Here is a 14,946-nt window from a genome sequence, read left to right as displayed (position 1 = left end):
TTTGCCCAGCAGTGTGCAGAAAGTTAGATTTTGATTGGTGTCTAAAATACTTGCTACATTTCCATAATCCATAGCAAGGCATGGATGAGCAGAACTTGAGCCACTGTTCTTGCAAGATGGAGCCAGCTACGTTATACTGTATATTGGGATTCAGTTCCAAGGTATATTATGAGGAATTGCTCCCATGTAGAGGTTTCATGAATAAGTCAGTGAACTAGGTTATAGATGAGATTTGGTATAAACCATGTCTGAGTATAAAGCTTGCCTCTGTTTATTTAGATAGTCCAAAATATGCTCTTTCAGTTTAGTAACTTTGGTATACGCTCATTAATTTATCATAGTCTTTTTTGGGTGCCTTTTGATAGGTGACAATTTCATAATACATCAAATGATGTTAAATAGTGGAGAGCATTTTTTTTCTTTTTACAGTTGTTTCATAGTATATTAGTATACTCATGTCTTGAAGGAGAAATGGAACTAGAGGATCTTAAATTTGTCTTTTTATGATAGTAATTCTGCTGTCAGTCTATATTTGCTATAGTGTAGTTATACTGATCACTTCAAATACTGGATTACCCCATATTTGAAATGGAGGGGCAAGGGCCACCCATTCTTAGAACAAATTGGCTGCTGAATCACGGGTAACCTTCTCTGTAGTGATTTGGATACTGTAGCTGGGTGGAAGAAAACTATTTTATTATTATAGAGCTGTTCTCTAGGGCTTGCTTTTTTCCTAGGAGGGGTTGTTATGATGGAGCCTGGTATTTTACCTTTTACCTATAAAGTGTAGAGTATTCATCTTCCAGAATGAAATTTCCTTTGCTTTGCCAGCAACTTTCTGAATAGCTATTTTAGTGAAATATAACCTGAGCGTTTGTATTGGCCCAGCACTTCAAGTGAAGCCAGTAGAAGGTAAAAGTCATCTTTTATGACATTTGCTTCCCCCATAATGAGACATAACTTCCTTTCGTAAAGGAAGTGATATCGGAGACCAGAGGGCATGCCCAGTTATTCCTTCTGCTCCATTAATTTGCCCAGAATCCTCCTTTTTGTGTGTGTGCTTGCCTTTTCTACGTGCTTAATCCCTGCCAACTGCTCTTCTCCTTTCAAATCCATTTCTCCAATGCTGGGCATTACACAAATTTGCTGAAGCTCTTACTGTAGATAATGTGGGTGTGAATCTGGCTTGTCCACTCAATACATAACAACTTTCTGGTTTTCATTAGATTTACACAAATGGTTTTATTTCTTACTGAGGGAATGCCAGGCCTACTGTAAAGGAAAATAAAATTTAAGGAGAAACTGGAGTATAACAGCATCGCTTGTATATCGCTTTGTAAAGTTAAAGCACTGCATAAACCCTATGGCCCAGTGTGCACTAAATAGATTTTTTTTTAAATCCCCATCGATGCTAATACTGCTGTAGCAATGCTGAGAGCAGGTGTGTGAGTATACCACTGGCTGCCACCACAGTCCAAACAACATGCCTTGTGTATCTGTTAGGAGTTGGCTAATTGACATGTTTAAAAATGGTGATGGGAGCCAGCAGTCTGACTGTTCATGCTTACTCCAAATGAATAATTTCATTACTCAGTGTAACAGGGTGGCTTTATACCTTTGCATTGCTGTCTGACCTTCAGGTAGGTCCACGCTGAGCAGGGGACAGCACTGCTAGCAGGTGCTGGTGATGGGAGTAGGCTGATGCCTAGAAATTAGTGTGAATTGTGCCAAGTGCAAAATGTTTCCATGTGACATCTACATGATTTGTGGTATAGGAGAAGTTAGGGATGCCCATCTCCATTGTCAATCCATTTGTGTGTTAACAGAGTTGTGTTTCCCCATAACACTTTGGAGCAAATTTGTTTAATACTGTTGTTGGTGTCACCAGGTAGGAATGCCAGTCTGTGCTTTCCTTTGCTAGCCAAGCATTATGGAGTCCATTCAGGCTTGGATTCTTTGAGGGACTTGGACATATGCCTAACTTTAAACACCTAGATAGTCACACTGAAGTCAGTGAGATAGCATGTGTTTTAAGTTAGGTGTGAGCTTTGATATCTTACTGAATCTTGACCAGCTTCTAGAATAATAAAAGGAATCGGTGCCTTGCGGCACACTTTGGTAACTGTTCTATTTGGAAACTCTTCATATTAGGACTCCTTTTTCCTTCTGATTTCTTCCTTAATTCTTTATTGCTAAGGATACTTGCAGAATCTGTCTTTAATCCTTTGCCCTCATAATCACTTGCACAGCAACCCACTCTGATGCAACAAATAGGATTATGACATTAGATGGGGAAAATAAGCAGCAGAGTAGACAAAGCTTTAAAAAACCCTGTCTTGTGCCAAAAAACCTAAATCATTTAACTTTTAACATGTAGTAGAAGTGAGCAGTAAGGAAAAGCTTCTTAGGAGGGAGCAAATTCCTATATCTTGCAGATTTTATTGCATTCTTACCGATTCAAAGAGAAAAGCACACTTTATTAAAATCCCATTTTAAGGCATCATTTCTGGAAGGGAGAAAGAGCAAATAAAGAAAATACACAGTGGAGGAACTAAAGCCTCAGTGATTCTCTTTAAAAGATGATGGCTGCTCTGGAATAATTTGACTGAGATTTTCAAAGTATTCTAGAGGGAAATTCAATAAGATTTGGGCGTTTAACTCCCTGAGGATCGCAGCCTTTGTGCTTTGTGCTCAAATAAGAAATGTGGCGAAGCAATGGGGTTACCTTATTCCTTTGAATATAAGACATCCTTGAATTGAAGGTGCACTCAGATTTTCTGATTTTTCTTATGCACATTTACAAGGATGCAGCAGCTATGGTTGTATGGATGCAACCTTGGATTCAAGATGCAGTCTGTTCTTGGGAGTCATATATATCTGTCTTGCTTGAAATACTTTTTAAATATTTTTTTCCTTGGTTCTGGTTGAGTACCTGGTATGTTCCCCAATCACAGGGGTCAAAGAGCTGAAAAGGCTTGGAGCAATTTTTTTTTTCTGCTGCAGAACCCGTAAAGCAGAGCCGATGGCAAGACAAGCTTCCTTGAGCTCTGCCGACTGATGCATCAGACTGCCTTGGAGGGACCACCTCTAGCAGTGAGAGCATGGATTGGATTAACAGAGTTCCCCATTGTGTTGATTTGATGTAATTGTGAAGTATCTTCTGACTGTTTATGGTGAATAATCCAATTAGGCCATACCATTTGCATGACCTAGCTGAAAAAGAAAGCTCAATGAATAGGCTTGCAAACACATCTGGAAATAGTGTACTGAGCACACACTGGCCGTACGAGCCAGGCACACTTGGAAGACACCATTACTCACATACACATGAGATATCCTTTGCATAACAAGCCCTATGCAGGCTCCTATTAATCTCAGAGGGGTTTTTGCCAGAAGGATGCTTCTGCTCATAACTCCAGGGGCCCATCTGGGAGCTTTATTTGCTCTCTCTTTAAAACTAGCCTGTGGCCCACATCTAATATGAGTCACCCCTGTCACCAGCATGGCTGAGAGCTGCCACAGGGCATACCCTCCGTGCAGCTGCTCTGGCACTGGCGAGTGCAGTGGGAATGGGTAGCTGGGCATTGCTCAAGAGCGTCTCTTCCTGAGAACACAGCAAAAGAGGCAGGGACAAGCCCTTGCTTGCCTCTCCTACTGTCTTTGTTTCCTTTTTCTACTTTGAAGCTGTCTCACATCCCTGCTGCAGCCTTTGCTCCGGTTTAACCCACTGGTGCCCATGAAGCCAGCTGGCGCAGGGTAGTCGCTCAGTGTAAACAGAATCGAGCATCCTAAGCCATGATTTGCACCAGTGCATCTGATGATGGTATCAAGCAGGGCATAGCTCCACCAGCACAAACGATGTTTTGCTTGCCTATACTCGTAGTATATAGTGCAGCCACATGTCCCTTCAGCTCTTGGGATAAATCTGCGCACACAACACCTGAGTTTCCCCCTTTCACCTTCCCCAAACCCCAAAGAAATCCTTCTAAATCCCGAACCCTTTTCTTTGTGTCTGTTCCTCAGCCCATGCTCCTCCCTGCACTCAGTCCCCTCCTCTCTCATGAATTTCCCAGTCCAGAAAAGGCCATGTTCTCTTGTCTGAACTTTGGAGCAAATCTTCCTGCCCCCAGTAGAAAATGAATCATGGTTCCTATCGCTGATCATTTCCAAGGTATGGCTGACACGGGGTTCATGTAAGCGAGATGCAGCTCTGCGCAGAAGACTGCATCCTCCTTTCACTGGCTTGCTGTTGTTCCCTTTTTAACTTTGCATCTTGGAAGGCATGTGTGCTCTTTTAAGTGTTCCCAGCTGTGTTGGTGCTTTCTGTGCCGGAGTCCGTCACAGGATGTAATTGTTGTTTGTCATGGAAAAATCCTTCGTGGTCTCTGACATTGACTGGTGGGGGTGCATTTTGTGAGCTCCTGGAAGGAGCTGGCTTGTTCTCCTTGAATGAAGAAAGCCCCACTTGCGTTTTCCTGGTAGCAGCTAAACATGTCAGATTGAATCTTTCTTTTCCATGGCTTCCCTCTGGGTATAAAGTCTGGAAAATTGAGCTATAGCAGCACACAGAACAATCAGCATTACCTTATTTATGCCACCAGTAAAAGGTAACCATGTGTGAACTGTTGAAAACTCAACTGTATTTAAATAGACTAGTCCTAGGTAGATGGGATATTTGAAATATGTATTTTTTTGTCTGGGTTTTCATTTTCTTTTTTCCTTGTGAGAAATGTTTTGTTCTGCCTTGACCTTTCTCCCTGCGCTGATCTCAATTCTCGCCTTGACAGAAGTCATTGGGGGGGAAAAAAGCATTTTAGGGATTCTGGTGAAATAAAGCATATTGTAATGTCACCTTGAATTTGGAGTGGCTTTGTTGCAGGCTATAAATATCAGCAAGGCAAGAACTGGTTTGTATGCAGGCTTGAAAAATGCACCAAGCATTGCCTAGCTGGAGTTCAGATGTGAAAGAATAGACTGAAGGACACCGATGAAGTCCAAGGGCAACATCCTGTTGCATAGCCTACTTCTCCCACCATCTTTCTGCGCCAGCCCTGGTTATCCGAATGGGGAAAGAGTGAGGTTTCTGCTAACACGCTGGTCCCGGAGGGCTCCATCTTCTTCTCCATCTAGCCTAGTGGTATCTGATAAACCTAAAGAAACCTTGTTTCTTCTCTTATTTCTAAAGCCATCTGCCTGCTGTGAGATGGGACGGTCTCCATTACTTCTATATCGCTTTCCCATAGTCTCTTAGCTGCTGAGTAGGGGTGAGGAGAAAGCTAATCTGCTGTTGCAGCAGCCTGTGTCTTTCTCTCTGCTTTTCTCCCCAGGAAGAATTATCTCAGCATGAAAATAGTGACAGACTTAATACAGCATGTGCACCTGGATCCAACAGTCTTAAGTTTTACGCTTTCAGTGGTAATGCCTTGTGTGTTTTTTCTGGGAAGAACCAAGTCTAAGCCATGGGACACTGGGGTAGCAGGCTCACACCTGGGTAAATGGATGTTCCAACTCTTCATGCTGTGTCCATTGACTTTATTTTAATTTTTTTTTACATGGTATAAAAGATGCCCACGCAATGTCTCTGGGCACCCTGCCAGTTACTTTCAATGACAAAAACAAAATGCAATTCTTTCTGCTCACCCCAGGATCAGTGGCTAGTGGTTTAAAAGCAGAATTTTTTTCTCTACCTGCCAGCACAATTCTGCATGTGACCAGACTCGAATACAATAGAGAAACTGTAATCTGCTTGCCTCTGTATTGTCTCTGCATAGACAAGAAATTCAACTTACGGGAACAGCCAGCAGCAGAGTTGGTGTCTAGTGGGGCCACTCTGAACATCCCTCCGTGGGGGTGTGTTCTTGGATGCATTGCAAATGACTTCTGGGCTGGGTATAATCTTGACTCTATTGAAATTAGCTCCTAATAACCTCAGTGGAGCCAGTATTTCATCCTGCTTTTCTGTTAGTCTCTGGCAAAGCCTTTCAGTTGACATGGGGCCAAGTACCCTAACTAACCTGTGCTTAATTTCTCATCAACAAAATGTTTTTCCAACTTTCCTAAAGTTCTTCGAGGTTCTCAAACATGCCATCAGCTTTACACACTATTGGTTATACCAGGGGCGGGCAATTATTTCAAGTGGAGGGCTGCTTGCTGAGTTTTGGCGAGCCATTGAGGGCCGCATGACAGGCAGCCAGGGCAGGTAAATATTAATTTTCTAAAATTTAGGGGCCCCGCGGGCTGGATAAAATGGCCTGGCTGACTGCATGCGGCCCGTGGGCCACATTTTGCCCACCCCTGGGTTAAACAAATCCCAAGCGTTTGAAAATTCCTGCTCTATGTGTTTGTTAGTAACTTCAACGCAGAACGGTCACTTAAAAGAGATTATATAAAGGAAGAGGACTAATATCTGCCTCTATTTTACTTTTGTGGAAATTGGAGTGTCTTGAGAGTAAGTTTTTAAGGTGGAAAAAACCTCCCACACATGACTAAGTACCTTGCTTGGAGAGGTGGGTACAATGTGCTGTTTGTGTTTTTAAGTTCCCTGTTTGTTGGAAAGAGGTGATGATAAAATTACCGTCTGAAATGTGCTACCAGTAAACCTGCAGATGGATGTACCAAACTCCATGTATTCTTAAGGCTGGGTCTAACTGATTCATCCATCGCTACAGTAGAGCAAAGTCTCAGCGATGCGTGGTAATTAGAAAACGTTTTTGTTGGATCGCAGTAATGTTAAGAGGAGGATTAACAAGAAATTTTATTTTAACTCCTTCACAGGCAATTAACGACAGCTGCTGCAGTAAGAGGGGGAGAGATGATTAACAAGGCAACCTTTCCAAAGATCAGCTTGTCTTCCTGGAGGAACTCCTTTTTACTCAAGCTGAGGGAGGCAGAGTGGCTATTTAGTGGTATGACTTTAGAGATGTGTGGGTTTTTTGCTGAACAAGGTCTCTGTTCCTGTAATTAAGTTAATTTTAAAATGAAAACAGGAGGTTCCTGTGGAACTGTCAGGTGTCTGCCCTTCTTGTAACTCTTTATTTTCTTTAAGGGAAGCACAGTTAGCTCACTTCTGAGCAACCCGCCTTTCTAGCAGTTTCTGGAGCACAGCGGTGCTGTAGACTTGACATTTGGACTAGCCGACTTGGGTCACTGTAGAACATAAAACTTGGACTGATCTATTTTGATAACCATTGTGAACTCTGTATCGCAAAGGAATAGAGAAAAAAGTTGTGTGAAGGGCCATCAGCCCATTGCTGAGAGCAAAGTTAATGCTGCTTGACATCAAGCAAACTACCATTACCAAGGGGCACGTGCAGTAAACCTTAAAGCTGGTATCCAGAGCTATGCCATGGAGAGTTTCACTGATGGTGTAATATGCACTTTGGGGCTGACATGCCGCAAAGATTTGAAATATCAGTATTCATACTGTGCCTTAAATACCTGAAAATATGTCTTGTTTCCCAAAATGTGACGCATCATAGGTAAAACTCCGTAACCCCACCCTTGAGAGGACCTCTAGCACAGTTGGTGGGTTGAGGTTAACGGCCTTGCCCCACGTCATGGAAGGAGATGGTGATGAGCTTGCACCTGTTGTCCCATTGTGGCATTCCTTGAGATAAGCTAGGCTATGTCCGCTGAGCACATTTTGTGTGTGTGTGTATACATCTTAGAAAAGTAACATGTTAAAATAGACAAGGGATCTTTTTCCTTAGGTCTTCAAAGGGCAGGGATCAACTTAGACCAAAATTTCAGTGTATACTTTGTGTGTGTCTCAGAAATCCTATAACATGCTGGCTATTTTTAGGTTTAATGGCTCATGGCTTCTGTTAACACGTTCTTTTGTTCACTTCCAGCTTGTTTTTATTCCCCAATCAAATAAAGGCATTAAAAAAACCCAGCAAAGCTTTTGCTTTGTATGTATGAGAGAAAATGCTTAGAAAGCTTTTATTTGTGCTGTGCAGGTAGAATAATTAGATTGCTAATGGACTAGTGCTGCTTTGGGGAAGAAAGAAAGTTTGCAGTTGCAGTATCCATAAAAACCTGTAGTATTTACAACGAGGAGAGATTTAGGGGAATTTCTAGATCTTCTTTCCAAATGTCTGGAATTATGGGAGCATAGGAATTGCCTAGGACGCTTACCCTGGTGTCCTGTTGCTGACAAGGACTAGCACTGAGAGCGTTAGTAGTATGATGTGTGAAAAAAGCACTTCTTTCTACATTCGCAACCTTTTAATTGAATAGCCTTTGATCTTCTGTCCTGATGCAGCAAGAGCAGAAGCTGGGAGTGTTGCACTGGTTGTTGTTTTATATGCCTTTTTATCATGCCTGCTCTTCTTCGTGTCCTTTCTAGGATGCACTGTCTTGATCTTTTCAGTCTTGAGTTTTTCAGGCCCTTGATTACTCTCATCTCCCTTTCCTAAACCACTTCAATTCTGTAATATCCTTTGTGAGATGAGATGGCCAGTATGGCATGCATTATTCCAGATTAGGCTGTGTCGCTGACTTGCATAATGATGTTATAATGTTCTCTTTGTTGCTTTTCTCCAGCCCCTTCACTGTGCAGCCTAACATTTTTCTCCCTTTAACTGCAGACTCAAGTCCTGGCTTTGCTTTCTAGCAAATAGTTTTGATTTAGGCCCATGCAAGCAGTAGCTTAAATTTTGCCCTGCAACATTCATTCATTTTGCCTTCATATGATACTGAAGTTCATTTGGCATCCTACAGCTTATTCATTCAGCTTGTTTGGGTCTCTGAAGTTCCTCTTGGACATTTTTGGCCTTGACAAACCCAGCTTATTTTTTGTGTCTGTGTATTTTGATGTTTTGCTGTTCGTCTCCTTTTCCAAGTTATTGGTGACCAACATGAGACTTAATGCATACCCTCCTGACTCCCCATCACTAACCTCTGCAGTAATGGAAAAGCCCATGTTAAATGGAGCATTTTTCCTGTCTGCTACCCAGTATTGGCTTTGTGACAATGCTTTACCTCTGACCCCATGTATACTTAACATCTGTAATAGCTTCTTGTAAGGGACCTTATTGGAAGCTTTCTGCAGATCTTAAACTGTCAGCTGGTTCTCCTTCATAGCTACCTGATTGATGTTCAGAGCACTCTGAGAGGCTAGCAAGACGTTATTCTCCTCTGCAGAAATGGCGCGGGTTAGCTTTCATCATAACATTTTTCTTGTCCCTCAGCTCTGTGCCATTTAAATGTTGAAGATGAGCGTGAGGCCTGGACTGTTCAGTTCGATTCGCTCTCCTGGATGTGACAGAAGGATTGGCATTGGGGAGACTGGTTGTGGGAGAGGGTGATGGCAAGTTTGCAATTTTAGATTCTCACCCTTCTCTAAAACTAGAGACACTAGGTGTGAGTGTCGGATGCATCACCTCTCTCTCCAAAGAGATTACAGATTGTCCACCCAACTGTGGCATCTGTCCTGCCAGCCTCAGCCTTGCAACACCATTTTGGCTTCAGTCTGTATCTCAGAAGACTGATTATTGTCCCTCCTTCCCTTATGGCATTGGAGTGTGTTTGTCTCCCATGCCATGTGTGTGCATGTGTATGCACACAGTTGCAAATCCCTGAGATGTTGTTTGCTAAATTCAGGAAGGTGCAGTTTGCACGGTTCCTGAACAGACGAGCTGCCGCAGCTGCTCCTGCTTTGGAGTTTTGGAAAAACAAGGTGGAATGCATTAAACATTGTTTTATTCCCAATTTCCTTACTATTTCCTTTGAGGAAGAATATCTGGGAAGAAACTGAAATCTAATGAGCAGGGCAGCACATTCTGCAGCAAAAATGCTAACTGGTGTTAGTGAGTGTTTCTTTAGTTGGTGGTTTTTCACCAACCAGTCACACATCCTGATTTCAGCTCATTATTGGAGCTGTGTCAGGTTGAAATGTTGTTAAATATACCACAGTCTCTTAATAAATGACTGAATTAAAAAGAAAAAAATAAAGCCTACAGCTTGCAGTCTGTAGGAGCATTTCCTTCGCTTGATGATCATTTTTTCAGACAGGCTGATTTTTTAATGAGCCTCTTATGAAGGCTGACACGTTTGGCTGAGCACAGTGGTGTTGTAGTTCCTGCGTTGGCTGTCTTTTTCAAATCCAAGAGCTCAGGTCTGCACAGGGCTGGAAGAACGGCCGTGAGTTGGGAACGGACATCCTAACGGCACTGGCAAGGTGCTGGATCAGCACAGCAGCCCTGACAAAGGCTTACTCAAAACCGGGTTGTACTTCAAAGGCTTGGTTGTCCCACTGACATTCATTACAGCCCTTTGGCCTTTTTTATTGGAACAAGGAGATTGCTACTAGTTACTAATTTGGTAAATCTGCTAATTTACAGGCTTTAAACTCTACCTGTGTCGACACTCAGTGCCCTCTCTAAGCCTTTGTTCACCATCAGGAAAGAACTTGACTTCAGGTACATGCTTAAGTCCCACTGACTTCTTTGTGACCTAACCATGCACCTTTTTGCTGCGAGAGGCTTTTTTGAATTGGGCCCTAGGTATTTATCCAGCGCATCGTAAATAGCAGGTGGTAGGTCAACTTAGGAAAACATCTAGGCTGTGATAATGTTGGAGTGAAGTTGTAGCTGTGATGGTCCAAGAAAGGCACAAGAGACAAGGATTTCTGTGCGTGATCATCTTTTGTTGGCCCATCTGTACGGTTGGGATAGACTTCTGGATGCCGTGCGTTCTTCTTCAGGCCTCTAGATAGTGGCTGTTACCAGGTGTACTTGTTTGAGTGGGAGACTTTTGACTTTAAAAGATTTAAAAAAAATATTTAAAACACGAGGTAATGTGCAAAAATGGGCAGCCTTCCCAGGGGCTGAGCATCAAACACAAGTCGGCATCAAAAACACCGTATCATCTGATTGAACCCGTCTTCCCTGCAATACTCTTCAAGGGGTTACACGTGTAGGACCAGCTGTTTCCCTTCCCCCTTTCAGAGTGCTCCCTCGATGGCCCAGCTCCACCCAACTGGTCCACGGTTTGTTGCAAGGTGAGGGGTCTAAGTGGTGGGCAAAGGAGAGGGGGTCTGTCTAGCGAGGTGAGTGGAGGTGGTCCCCCGGGGCAGTAAGTGCATCTGGAGGGAGGGCAGCTTTCACTTTGGCCAAGAGGCACGACACCAAGCAGACAGCGTGGAGGCCCAACCAGGCGGCCAGGGCTTTGGTCGAGAGCCAGGTGGACGAGGCTGAGTTGAGGTGGTGGATCGGTCTAATGGTGTGCGACTGGATCAAGGAAGCGATGAAGCTTCTGGAGGCTTGGCTCGGTGCCCTCTCATGCAAGACCAGGTTATGGGCAAGGGGCTCCTGCAGCAGCTCTGGGAAACGGCACCTGTTTTGAGGGGTCTCAGTCAGAAGGGATGGAGGGGAGAGAGATCCTGCATTAGCCATGAGTTGTTTTGAAGACTGCCCGCTGGAGAAACGTGCTTTCTAGGTTTTACAGATCCTGACACTGTGCAAAATGCTATTTCCACCAAATGAAACGGTTTATTTTAGCTCAGGTCCTGCCTCTGATCACCTCATTTTGAAAAGCTAGTTAACAAGTAAAGGAGTTGCTTTGTTTAAGAGTAAACCTCAGAGACAAGGTTTGAACACAAAAGAAAAGTTACAGTACTGCCTTTCATGTCAAGATGACCTGGAAAATTTGCATGGATCTCCTTCCCCTGTTAGCTTTGGATCTCCTGCCTCCATGTATAAGCCTAGCAGAATTTTCCAATGAGCTTTCAAATACTACTAATTACTTAGTTACTTGTACTGCATTACCATTTGGCATAAGTGCCTCTAACCTTGTGAAATAGGATACAGTATGCCCTTTCTTTGGTTTTTGATTAACAAGCTGGAATTCCCTGAGTCTCCTGGGTGATTTGTGTCCGGTGTGCGATGAATGATGACTGGTCAGGATATTTTTCTGAAGAGGGAACGCTGATATCGTTTAACAAATAATGAGCATGTGTCACTTAGCTCTCATACAATTAATGGTGAAAGTATCGCCCATGTAAGGGAGGCAACTAAATGGGAGATCTAGTACTCAACAGCTCTTAATTCTTTTGAGCATAATAATGGGGTATAAATAATTAAAACAAAGTTTTTTCTTCACTTGAGAAAGCACAATTATGTACGGTGAGGATATAAAAAAAGATGGTTGGCAAATGTCTAGGTTATGAAGATTTTGGTGAATGGGCTGATACAAAACAGAATAATTCTTTAATATGCAGCATAAAATGTGGTTTTTAAATTGTATTAATTATTCCTAGAACATGCATCACTCCTAGAATGAATGTTATAATAGCAATGTGCAGACAAAGTGTACGGTAGGTACAGAGGGTTGAAGGAAATCTGTGCACAGTCTCTGTGATGTCTATTTTGGACCAGATTTTTAAAAAGCCAGGAGATTCAGAACACTTCCACGGTGATTTATCTGCTCTTTTCCTGACAAGGCACATAACAAAAGGGCTTTAATAGGATATTTCCACTCCCTAGAGTTCATAGTACTGGACACTAAGGAAAAAGGGTTGTTTTCTGTAGCTGCTCCAGTACCTCCAACTAAATGTGGATCTTGGATGTGGACATGGTATAAGGATCGTCTTCATAGCTGTTAGTATTGGGTGCTTCCCCCCCACCATCCTGTCTTATTGTCTCCTGAATTTTACCAACAAAGTACAAACTTAAAGCTTAAGTTTTCCATGTTAGGATTTTAAAAAAAAATCTGTATTAAAAAAATCCAAAAAAAAAAAAGGGGGCTCAATTTGGGTTTAGTCACCTGACCAAGGAGGTTTCGTAGAGAGACAAGTGGGTCCTAGGAGGCCACCCCTTCACCAAGAACCTCTTGCAAAACCCTAACATCTGTTTTGGGTGCTGAGACCCCCTGCACATGTGGCCTGGAGCATTGGTTGACCTGTCGCCTAGCATGGTCCTTTGCTAAGTCTGAAGTATGGTAGGGTGTTCTTGGTGGATTGTGTGTGTTTATCTCACAGCTTTTTAATTTAAAACGTGTCAATAATAAAATAGAGACCTAGGACCTAGAGGTGTCAGAGTCCATCCATCTCCCTGCTGTCACAACACAAATACCTGAGTTATTCCTCAATCTGCCTCTGAGCCTTGATGCACCAAGGGCTAGGCCATTTTTGTTGTTGTTGCCCCATCTGGGGACAGCTAACCATTTTGAGCTCCCATTAAGTAAGCCAGTCTGTTCCTGTGCTCTTTCTCTATGGGCTGTCACAGGCGTGATGTGTAGTACCAGATGGCCCAACAGAATTGCCGCCTTCTTGGGTTCCTGATGGGAGCTCTCTAAAACTGCACTTTGTGCAGCTGGTTTCCTCCTTCCAGGGCCACAGCAGGTAGGAGGGCTAATTTAACGGAGAAGCTTGTTCTTGACAACGCAGGCAGTTTATTCTGGAGTCATTACTGACACCTGCGTAGCCCTGCAAGAGGGTTTACACCTGTGAAGTGCAAATCTCACTGCAACCTTAAAACAGGGCTAATCTTATTTTACACTTCAGGAGCTGAATTTACTTCCCAGATTTCACATCATAACTTGCAGGAAAAGTGCAAACGCCTTGAAACTTTCTTAGTACAAGACTTACAGCATTTTGAACTGGAGCCAGGAAGGCTCACAGGTATGATCTGTGAAAGTGGCACCAACTCAGTATAAAAGATTCACCTTTCAGAACATATCATCTGTAACATCAGCTGAACTCAAGGGTGCCTGCTAGTTGTGCGGGGTGAAGGCGAAGGTGTGCAAGACATGAGCGGTAGCAGAGAAGTAGTTGAAGCGGAGATGAGGACCTGGTAAGTCGAGTGAACTGGGGTGTGGAATTTATTTAGCAGCCTGTTTTCCTGCTTTCCACAGTTCGCAGTAGTGGGCAAGCTAGTCTAGCAACCTTTATTTAGGGGTTTTGAGAGAGAATGATAAAGAGCGGGTGTTTGCACTCCAGACAAGACCACCCGGTGTCTCTAACACAAAAACTGTCTGGAATTAGTCATTTGTTATTGCAAAGGTGCCATGTTTAATTTGAGTGCTACTGTTAGCTAATTTAGTGCCCAGAACTGCATTATTTATTCCTTGCAATGCTGCCCGCTCACGCTGTTGCATTTTAGAGCTGCACTTTATCCAAGGTAAATAGCACCTCTTCTAGCTTGATTAATAAGCACTGTTATCCATATTTGAAACAAAACAGAGGGAGCAGCCCATTCACGCTGGGATTAAAGACTGTGTACTAACTAGGCTTGCCTCGGAGATCCAGGACTCGCATTTTCTTAACGTCCATGTATATTTGTCTCATCAAGTTTCTGCTCTCAAAAATCCACGTTGTCCCTCAAGATGGCAGAATTGACAGCAAAATGGTCAAAACGTGCTTAAAGCTGAGATCCGATATGTTTTGTAAGGTTAAGCTTTGTGCACAGTAGTGACATGTAGTTTTCTGCTCATGAGCTGAAAGGTTGGAAGTAGAGGGAAGTCTCGGGCTTTGGCCTTCAACGTGCTCTGTTGGGAAAGGTTATCTTCAAAGAATAAAAACAAAGCTAATTGGGCCTGAAGCGCTGACATATTTAGCATGCACAGAGGGCTTTCCAGGAGGGTGTGATGTGGTTTGAAAGACTACCAGAGAACGAGAAGTTATGAAAAGACTGACAAATGCAGATGTAGACAAGTCTCGGAGGCTTGCAGAGCTAGAATTGTAATTGCATTTGCGATACCGCGTGACTTTCTCCTGCTGGAGAATTACCTTGTCTCTGCCTTGTCACTGAAACAAGCCTCTGAGTAAGATGCATCCCTCCCCAGCTAGCAGCCACTGCCTTTGCTATTTATATTAACTTCAGTAAGAGCGAAGCTACAAATTCAGTGCTGCAGAGCCTCATTTGTACATGAGCTGGGTACTGTCGTGTTCAGAACATGATGGGTAGAATCCGGAAGCCGCTTGCTTTATTTCCCCAAACAAATACT

General features: G+C 43.1%; 1 protein-coding gene across 3 annotated transcripts in view; it reads left to right on the top strand.

The window, feature by feature from the left end:
* MGAT4B (alpha-1,3-mannosyl-glycoprotein 4-beta-N-acetylglucosaminyltransferase B) overlaps positions 1–14,946 on the top strand; it is a 68,446-nt gene that overhangs the window by 27,321 nt on the left and 26,179 nt on the right. The window contains exon 1 of one of the 3 annotated variants that reach the window (XM_019478496.2): positions 4,129–4,171. The exons of the other annotated variants lie outside the window; for them this stretch is intronic. Coding sequence (XP_019334041.1) covers positions 4,144–4,171 — 28 coding nt within the window. The 5' untranslated portion in view covers positions 4,129–4,143. Of the gene's footprint in view, positions 1–4,128; positions 4,172–14,946 lie in introns of those variants that run through there. 3 annotated transcript variants of the gene reach the window in all.

The sequence above is a fragment of the Alligator mississippiensis genome, chromosome 9 (genome assembly GCF_030867095.1).
Source record: "Alligator mississippiensis isolate rAllMis1 chromosome 9, rAllMis1, whole genome shotgun sequence".
NCBI lineage: Eukaryota > Metazoa > Chordata > Crocodylia > Alligatoridae > Alligator > Alligator mississippiensis.
Note: the sequence above shows the minus strand (reverse complement) of the source record. Positions and strands in the feature narration are given on the sequence as shown.